At 52.2% G+C, this 10,029-nt stretch overlaps 1 protein-coding gene across 1 annotated transcript; it reads left to right on the forward strand.

Moving 5' to 3' along the window:
• The first annotated feature begins 130 nt into the window (after positions 1-130).
• Positions 131-9,562, forward strand: LOC128793712 (cytochrome b5). The gene is made up of 5 exons (XM_053953088.1): positions 131-344; positions 6,090-6,218; positions 6,653-6,679; positions 7,957-7,988; positions 8,886-9,562. The coding sequence occupies exons 1-5, from the start codon at positions 168-170 to the stop codon at positions 8,974-8,976; spliced, it is 456 nt and encodes a 151-aa protein (XP_053809063.1). The 5' UTR covers positions 131-167; the 3' UTR covers positions 8,977-9,562.
• The last annotated feature ends 467 nt before the right edge of the window (positions 9,563-10,029 follow it).

Below are 10,029 nucleotides of genomic sequence, written 5' to 3' on the forward strand. Positions count from 1 at the left end.
CCCACGCCCGCCGCCGCGCCCTCCCATTGGCTGCGGCGGCAGCGCCCCCCTCTAGCTTGCTCCTCATTGGTCTCCGAGCGGAACGGGGGACAGCACGGGGCGTTGTCATCGCTACGGCGGCCGGCGCGGGTCAAGGCCGCGCGTTCCGCGGAGCCGCGCCGGGCAGCATGGAGGGCGGGCGGCGCGGAGAGGCCGCGGCGGCGGCGGCGGCGGCGGCGGCGGCGGCGGGGGACGGGCCCGCGCCCGTGTTCACCCTGGAGGAGGTGGCGAAGCGGAACTCCAGCCGTGAGGCCTGGCTGGTGATCCACGGGCGCGTGTACGATGTGACCCGGTTCCTGGAGGAGGTGAGGCCTGCAGTGGGGCTGCCGGCCCGGCCCCTGGGGGCTGAGGGCAGCGGGGACAGGCTGGGGCCGTGTGAGGCCGGAGGGCCCTGCGGGGTCAGGGGCTGCGTGGGGACAGAGGTGCCGGGGCCGGCTGCGGGAGGAGGGGGCTCGCAGGCCCGGCCGGGGTTTGGGGGGGTCCCGGTGTCGCTGGGGCAGCTCCCCGGGCCGGCTCTGCGGGCTCTGCGGGGCCCCACGGCCGCGCTTCACCTCCGGGGGACGGACGGCATGGCGGGTCGCGGTGGCCGCGGCCAGCCGGAGGCAGGGGTTGCGCTGGGCTCCTCTGAGGGGATTCCAGGCTTTCCGGGGAACCTGTTCAGGTAGGTGCCGGGGAGGTGCAGGTTTCCTTCAGTCGCGGGGACCTCCCTCAGGGTGAGCGGGGTCGGGGCACTTCAGTGGAGGCTGCAGGGGCACCCCAGAACTCGGAGGAGGAGGTGACAGTGATACCGCAGGCACCAGTCTGCTGCCTGCCCCGAGAGCACCACGCACCCGGGCTTTGCACACAATGCAGCTTCTGCCGAATCTCCGCTTCCCCTTGGCTGTGCGGACAAAAAAATCCTTCAAGACTCGCTGCGTTTGTCTTCTGGTTTTGAGAAGGTTGAGAGTGGTGTCCTAACTGTTGAGAGCTGGAAATGGAGTGGGAATAAATAGTGACAAAATAGTAATGCCCGAGGGAACGGCATGAAGTTGTATTAGGGGAAATTTAGGTTGGATATCTGGAAAGGTTCTTCCCCCAGAGGATGCTGGCACTGCCCAGGCTCCCCAGGGAATGGGCACGGCCCGAGGCTGCCAGAGCTCCAGGAGAGTTTGGACAGCGTTGCCAGGGATGCCCAGGGTGGGATTGTTGGGGGCTCTGTGCAGGGCCAGGAGTTGAACTTGATGATCCCTGTGGGTCCTTTCCAGCTCAGGATATTTTGTGATTCTGTGGCTCTATGAAAATCTCTACGGGGTTTATCCCAGCTTAAAATAACAGCAAAGACTTTGTGGCATTTGCAGGGCAATGTACAAAGGTTGGGCTGAACCAGCTCCAAAGAAGACACTTCATTGGAATGCACTTGTTCCAGCTTGTTGGTTCTGCTGCTCTGAATTCAGCTCTGGTTTCCCTGCAGGCCCACGTGGTTGAAGCCTGTGTGCTGTGGGGTGACAGAGCTGCCGTGGAGAGGGTACAGGTGCATCAGGCAGGAGGGAGTGATCACCTGGCAGCTGGAGGTTGTGCCTCGCTCTGCAGCTCTCAGTATTTATTTATAAAGTTGGACACAATCTGGTTTCTTCTTTGGGCCCAGAAAATGACCGAATCACAGAATTGTCCAGGCTGGAAGATCCCTCCCAGACCATGGAGTCCAAGCTGTGCCCAATCCCCACCTCGTCCCCAGCACTGAGTGCCACATCCAGGTGTTCCTTGGACACCTCCAGGGATGGGGACTCCAAACCTCCCTGGGCTGCCCCTGCCCATGAACAACCCTTTTTCCATGGGGAAATTCCTGCTGATGTCCAAGCTGAGCCTGCCCTGGCCCAGCCTGAGGCCGTTCCCTCTCCTCCTGTCCCTGTTCCCTGGAGCAGAGCCCGACCCCCCCGGCTGTCCCCTCCTGGCAGGAGCTGTGGACAGGCAGAGGGTCCCCCCGAGCCTCCTTTGCTCCAGGCAGGACAGCTTGGTGGGAGGGAGTTGTGGGTGCACAAAGGCTAAGTAGATGCAGGGGACGACCAGGCAAAAACTTGGAAAAGCCATTCACAGCTGGTTTCTGAATAAGAAAGTGCTGGGTTAGGGTTTAGGAAGAGCCAGAATGAGCTGGAGCTTGGGTCAGCAGTTGCAGGAGCCCTGAATCTTGTCTTACACTTGTCTCTGTGCTGTGATTCAGAGCGTGGACGCTGCAAGGAGGTTGAGTCTTAACCTTGATGTTCTCTCTAACATGAGGTCTGGGATCTGCTCCCTGGGACACCTTTGGAATTATAAGTGAGCCCAGAAAAACACTTCAGTCCCTCCAGCAAGCCAGGTTTAGCAGTGCCCTGAGTGTCACCTTGAGATGGTGTTTCACCCTGAGATGATATTTCACTCTGTCCTTTCCAGGCCCTTTTCCCCATTTGTGTTTTTCTGACATAAAAAGTCCTACTTGGAGGGAGAGGGAGAGGGAGAAGAATAAGGGCACTGTTGAGCTGTGCCAGCGTGGCTGACACAACACTGTGCTGTGCACACCCCTTGCTGGCACAGGGGAGCTGTAGATCAAGGCCTAATTTATTGGCAGAAATCCTCTTTGTGTCTGTTACCCTCTGGAGTGCCGGGGAGCGAGGGCACCAGGAGTGCTTGTCTGGTTTGGAGCTGCAGAGCTCAGGTCCTGTCGCGTGTCCCCCCGCCCGCCTGGGCGCTGGAGCAGGAGCTGGTGGGTGCCCTTCCTGGCCTCTGCTCGCAGATTTGGCTGGGATTGCTGAGACTGCTGGCACCTTCCGTGGGTGGCGTTGTGCAATCCTGAAGAAGTCACCGCTGAAAGGCTGAATTTGGCTTCATGATTCCTGCGAATCACACGCTGCAGGTCAGCCAGCCCGAAATCCGTGTGCTGCTGGAAGTGCAGGCCAGTTTGAGTTCACATTATGTGTAATAGGAGTAACAAGACATCTGTCACAGAACAAAATTTACTGAATTGTAAGACCACTAATCAAATCTAGGAGATGTGCAAAGACAGCACAAAGCGTTGCAGGTGTTTCTGGGAGATGCAATCTCCTGTGCTGTGCCTGAAATGAAATGGGATTATTTTAAAATCTAAGAGAGCCTTTGGGTGATCTGTTTTCTCCCAGATCTGGGTAACTGGACCACACCAGGATACCTGCTATTACTGCTGGTTGCAGTGATCTAGATAAGCATGTGCAGGCTGTGGCTGGAGCAGGAGGTGCTGTATGCTTGGGGTGAGTGGGGGTGGAAGGAGGCAGCTGTACCTCCTGCAGGTGCTCTGGGGTCTGTCAGGCTCACACAGTATCAAAATCTGAGCTTTTAACTTGTGCACAATCTGTAAGAGACTTATTTATGCTTCTGCTGGAGGGATACAGTTTCTCTCAATTTTCACATATCACTAGGGCAGTCTGGAGATCCACATTTCTCCAGGAAGCTCCTGTGTCTGTTATCTGAGCCCACAGGCCACAGCAGCCCCCACAGCTCTGTGTCTCAGCACATGCTGCCGTTCCTGATCCCCGTGATAAGTGTGAGCAGGAATCCATTTCCAGTTTCCAGGTGGAAGGAGCCTGGGTTGTGACACCAGTGACCCAAATCGCTCAGTTGGTTTCAGGTGTAGTGTTCTTCAAGGGAAGGAGGAGCACCAGGCATCTGAGTCTCCTCATGCTGACTTGCTCCAGCTTTGCAGAGGTGTTTTTGGAAAACCTTTTCCCTGCCTTACAACCAGCACTGTGCAGGATGCGTGGATCATTCGTCCAGGTGACTGCTCGTCCTTGGCTCTGGCTTGGATGGTGCTGGCACATGATTTATTGCACAGGAATACTCGTCCCTCTCCTGGTTTATTTCTTTAGCTCTGAGCACTGGGAATGAAAGTTCCACCCCTCCTCAACCTGGTGATCTTTTCTCTTACCTGACACAGTGATCTAATTAGTCCTGGAGCTTGGTGTTGCTCTGAGCTCGTTTGTGTCTCCAGCAGTTCTGTACCAGCAGTTCCCAGCCAGACATTTGCAGACAGGTTCTTGGGGTTTGTGGGGAGGGGACTCCAGGCTCTCTCCCTATGGAAGTCTGGGATGTGCCCTCATTTCCAAGTCACTGTTACTGTGTGTGCTGAAGGTCCAGTGGCACAGAGGACCCAATTTTATTGTCACCTCTCTCCTTCTGGTTTGCTTTTGGCTGTTCCTTGTCAGAAACTGACATTTTCCAGCCATTGTTTCCCCTGTGTAAGCAGTCTTCCTCCCCTCCATAGTTTGCAACACTGTTTCCATGTTTTCCTGCGGCAGCTGAGCTGCAGATTTGGGCAGTTTTGTGGCAGAGCCCATGACTTCCTGTACAAATAGTCTGGGTTTATGTTTGCTGGGCTAGGACAAGGTAGGAATTGTTTGGCTGCAGCAGCGCTGTCTGGAGGACAGAGCCCTTCAGAATTAGGAGATGCCAAAATATTTGGAAGGTCTTTTTTTGGGGGGTTTGGAGATGGCAGCGAAAGACAGATGTGCACGAATAAATAATTGTGGATTTAGCAAGTGCATAGAAAGGCTTCAGAGCCAGAGACGTAAAGAAGAGTGAACTTTACTGTTCTCCTTCTCTTTTGAATTTTATCTTTCCTCTTGTCTCTTGCCTGTGGAGAGACTGAAAGATCCACTGCACGTTCCCCGTTGCTGCAGGGTTTTATCTATCCTTCTAGGGTGAATTATTAGGAAAAGAAGGTTGTCTGCTTAAAATTCAGGTATTCTCCTGTCTGAAATACGAGATTTCTGGTGAGGCAACCCTAAGGAGTTATTCTAAAAGTGTTAGGTAAATGAGCAGCTTTTCAGTGGATCTTAGCTGGAAACTGGACAGTTGTTCTGAGCAATGTGAACAGACAACATCCAGCATTCCCTGATCTGCCTCCTCTGGGACTGAGCGAGCCTGAGGGTTGGTGTGGGAGAAGGAGCAGCCAGAAGAACTGCAGCCAGACACAGGGAATGAGCCATGGAACCTCACCTGGTGCCCCAGCTCAGCCAGCCTGTGACCAACTGTGTCCCTCCACTTTGCCCTTTGTGGCTCCTAAGAAAGCTCTCTGTTGGTTTAGTGACATACCTGGCCAATAAAGGCTTTATTCCAAATAAAGAGCTGTGATACGAGGATTGCCTGCAGCAACGCACCGGAGCAACCAAGGGGGCTGGATTGTGTCCATCCTGCGTTTGGGACGAGGTGGGATGGTCTGGAGGGAATATTCAGACTTTTGGCAGCAAAAGCAGACAAACTGAAGCAAGAGGAGGGGTGGCAACTGCTCTGTGTCAGAGGGAAGGAGAAGGATATGACAGAGAGAAGCAGGTGTGTTGGTCCTTTGATCTGAAATGTAGCCCAGTGTCTCTTCTCCAATTCAGGGCTGGTTGCCTGAAGCCCTGGAAAACTGGGTTAGTCCCTGTGAGTGCCCTGGGATGTGTGACCACTTTATTGGTGTATCTGGATTAGCTGGTGGTTCACACTCAGGCTGTAAAGGGATTGTCCTTTGCTAGGTCTGTGGTTAGTGCTTTCCATGGCCAGGCTGTTCCTGGAATTGTGACATTGACAGTGGACAGAGCCCAGCCCACCAGAGACAACAGAACCACACCCGGGGTTTGTGCCAGTTCCTCCCATCTGAGAGTCAGCTGTGACCAGCTGCCACCCACAGCAGTGGCACTGTCACTGTGGAGCTCCCTGGGGATTTGGCTGTTGTAGCTCTGGATCTCTGAAATCAGTGTATGATGTTAAACAGTATCATTTTTGTGGTACTTCTTGATTTCCTCCCCCATGTCACTGGTGGTCGTACACAGGGTCAAGTTCAGTATTGCACGTCTGTGTGCAGAGTCAGCCAAACATCATTTTTGTAGTACCTGAAGAAGTAGAATATCCTTTCCTCCAGTGGTGCCTGTGAATTCCTGAGGAGAGCTTGGGCAATTGAACCTCTGTCAGATTTTATTGATGGTGTTGGTTGAGGCGTCCAGCGGTGCGGGCTGGAGGAAGGCTGATGACATCCTCAGTGCCTTTCTGCATCCAGCCCTTGGCTCACCTGGACTCTTCTCTTCCAGCACCCAGGTGGAGAAGAGGTGTTGCTTGAACAAGCTGGCAGAGATGCCACTGAGAGCTTTGAAGATGTGGGGCATTCCACAGACGCCAGGGAAATGCTGAAGCAGTACTACATTGGAGAGGTCCACCCGGTGAGTGCCTCGTGTAACCCCCAAAGACACCAAGGTGTGTCTTGTGAAATAAGTTAGTAGTCGAGGGGCTCAGGCAGTCCCTGTGTTGCCCAGGGTTTCTGCTGGGGAAACTGAACTAAATTAGTCTTCTCCTTCCCCCATTCAGAACAGATTTCTCACTTCATTTAAATCGGGGCACTTCAGCTGAATTCATGGGTTCCCTCTGTAGCTTGTGGAAGCATAATCCACCTTTGCCTTGTAATTCTGAGCTCAGGAGGGTGAGGCTTCCCAGGGGCACAAACACCTTTCTGCCTGCCTTTGGGTGCCAAAGGAAGGACTTCTTTGAAAACTGAGCCCAGGCAATTACCTTTGTACAGAACAATTCCCTCATAAAGGCTGCAGCCTTCCTTTGAAGTCAGCACTTACCTCTTTCTTCTTCTTTTTCCGCCTGACAGAACGATCGTGAAAAGGAAGGTTCTAAGGTAAGCTCTCAGCGTTTCAGTTTTCTGCTTTTATTTAATGTCACATGTCTATTGGAGGTTTTTTTTCCACCCCTTTTTTCCTGTGAGCTTGTGGCTTTATGTTTACGCAAACTACACATGAATAAATTTCCCAAGCAAATTCTACCTTTGTTTTTGTTCTGAACCTCAGTGGGCACCTCAGTGTGAAATTGGAAGTGAGTTTTTGTGCCCTTTCTCTGCTGGCAGCAGCTATGTTTTTTCCACACCTTGAGCCACAGACCATTTTTTGCATTTCTGGCTGTGTCCTGACCACGGAACTAGTTTCCTTGTTGTTCCCTTCGAGCTAGGAGACAGCAACAGGGGCCGGCTGGCAAACAGGAATTCTCTGTTAACTGCCTCAGGGATCAGTGGTGTTGCTTAACACTCAGGTGCTCCTGGACTAGAACAAGGCAGAGTGTTGCAAAAATGCCTTTGGAAGGGATGGGGAGAGGGAAAGGCAATAAATAGAATCCCAGCTGGGAGGTAAACATGTGCCTTGCAGCTGGCTGGGCTGGGAGGCCGGACAGGGCACAGCTCTGCCTTCAACAGGGCTTTCAGGAGATATTCCTCTGAACAGGACCACTTGCAGAGCAGCAGGAATCCAGAAGGGAGCTGTCAGCAGGGAAATCAAGGATAACTCAGGCTGGGTAAAGCCTATGCTTAGTTATGACATGGAGCTGTGTGGTTATGTACATATTCACCTTAACATTTATTGTTTGACTCACCTCTGATTCATAAACAGAATCACATGCTGAAATTGTGCACAGAAATCAGTGATGATCAGAGCAGCTCCCTGGGATCTGAGTTAAATACTTTATTCAAATATTTTTCTCTTCTGATCAGTAAGTCCAGCATGTTGTGTGCAGCTGAAGGCTCTCTCCAGAGCGCATCATGTGTTTTAAAAGGAGGTTCCAGTGTAATTTAAAGATGGCAGCAAGAGAGAGAATCAGTAATGTACAAATAAATAAGGGGGAAGCACAAAACCACCCCAAAACTGTGATGTAATAAGCAGGGCCTTATTTTGAGAGGGGTGCAAGTTCCAGCATGAAGCTGGTGACTGGGTGGAACCAATTGGATTGATGGAAAGAACATGAAGATGACAGCAAACATCCCCAAAACCATCCACACTGGTGACAGGGGGTGTTTGGGAAAGGAGGGTTATTTTCCCTCTTATTTGTAATCACACGTTCAGGCTTGTCTTATTAGCACACGTTTAATGTTCCTTTGTTCTTCTGCTAACTCACTCTTTCCTCCTCCAGAATCCAAGTAGGACATCCTCAGGCCAAACAAGGTATAGTATGTCCTGAAAATAAGAGTGAGAAATGGAGGGGTTGGGACGCTGTTCGTAGAGCTGCATATTAACTCCAAAGGGCAGGAAAATCCCTGGGGATGTACTGCAGTGTCCTGGCAAGCAGATACTCCAAAGCAAGTGCCAGAGTGTGCACCTCCCTTGCTGGATGTGAGCCTGGCTCTGCTCTGTGCTGGGCAGAACCAGCATCCCAGTGTTTGGAATTCTCTGCCCCATGCACTGGTGTTGCACAGTGCTGGCTGCATCCCTGTCACCACAGGGGTTGTTTGGGTGGGTGCTGTGGGCCGAGGGGTGGCACAACACAGTGACGGGTGGGTTTTTGGAGGATTTTACCATGATCAGCCCAGTCTAGTTGAAAATCCTTAGAACCAGCTCAGGCCCTGGTCTCCTGCAGCTGGTGCAGGAGGTTTTGTTCAGGAGGCTGCTGAGGGTGAGCCTGTGGCCTCTGGAGTCTGAGCAAGGCAGATTTACTGGGGCACAGCTGTAGCCGTTGCCATCCTTGAGTCAACAGTGTTGTTTGTACAACACAAATTACAGCCTGACTTATTTAAGGAAAATAAAACCAAACCAACAACAAACCCCCCCACTGGTCTCTGAATGTGCCAAGCTGGAAACTTCATCCATCCAGCTGCTGTTTTCTAAGGCACAAGGCCACACTTGGGCCTCTCGTGGGGGCTGGCAGAGCCTGAGCACGGGGACAGTGGGGCCTGCCCCAGCTGTGGCCGTGGTTAGGGGGCCAACCTGTGGGCACAGCTCCCAGGCATTCCCTGGATGTGTAACAAGGGATGGGTATTGGGAATGGATTATTAACTAGGTACTTTCTTCTGGTTTCTGTGGCGTGTATGTTTTAGTTTGTTGTTTCTTTTTCTCTCCCCGTAGTTTCTGGTCGACATGGCTGATCCCCATCATCGGAGCACTGGTCTTAGGTTTAATGTATCGCTATTACATGGTGGATGGGAAAAGCTCCTGAGCTGGCCTTGCTGGGGCCTCAGACAGCCTGAAGAGAGGGAGAGAGAGTGTGTGTGTGTGCAACACGTGGAGTTCTGCTGCCCTTAGCCTTCCTGCCTTGCTTTTAGCTCTGAGTCTGTCAAGTGATGTTGATATCCATGGGACCAAGCTAATTCCAAACTCTATCCTAACTCTGGGACCCACAGATCTGTTGTACTTTCCTCTTGCAGTGGCAGGGAAAGAGGAACTTCCAGTATTCCCTGACATTGGTGTGGTGTCCCTCGTGCTCTCTCTCTCTCGCTCTCTCTCGCTCTCTGACATAACCCCCAGACAACCTTTTCTCTCAATGCCTTTGCGTTAAGCCAGATGCCATGAAAGAGCTGCCCTGGGCCTGTGGCTCTGCCTCAGCCCTTCACACAGTTGGGAATCATCTGCCAGTTGTCTCCAGCTCTTGCCAGAAAAGGTGTCCAGAGCTTTGGTTCCGCAAGAACGTTCCCAGAGCGTGCAGGCAACACTAATTGGAGCGGCAGGGAGTTGTTGGTTTGGCCACCTCTTTCTGTACCTGTCTGTTTTTAACGGTTAAACAAATACATGGATTTTAAAAGTGATTCTGTTCATTATGTAGTATTTGTACTTGTCCCTTTGGAAGGTATAGCCTGTGAACAACTTATATTGAATCCTGGTTGGTTTGGGTGTTTTCGTGCTGTGCGTGGCAGAGCCAGTGGGAACTGGCATGTGGCTTCTGGAAATGCAGATTCTTCTTTCTCCCTGAGGTCTTGATCTGACACATGTATGGGAAACTAAACTCATTCTTACGTACTGTGAATGTGCACCAGATGGGGGAAACAATTAAATCTGGTCTCTTCTCCCAGAATGAAAAGGGAAAAGAAATGCATTTGGGATTTGTGGATAATGCTGGTTTTGTCTGGGAATAGAGGAGAGTATTTCCCTCTTGCCCTGTTTTTGTGAGTTGTGCAGTCGGCCTTGAAGTGCAGACAGTGCACAGTTTGCTTCCTGTGCTGAGGCAGGAACCTTTCCAGCTCTTCCAGCACACTGATCTGGGGCTTTGGGATCT

The sequence above is a fragment of the Vidua chalybeata genome, chromosome 11 (genome assembly GCF_026979565.1).
Source record: "Vidua chalybeata isolate OUT-0048 chromosome 11, bVidCha1 merged haplotype, whole genome shotgun sequence".
In the NCBI taxonomy this organism is placed as follows: Eukaryota; Metazoa; Chordata; class Aves; order Passeriformes; family Viduidae; genus Vidua; species Vidua chalybeata.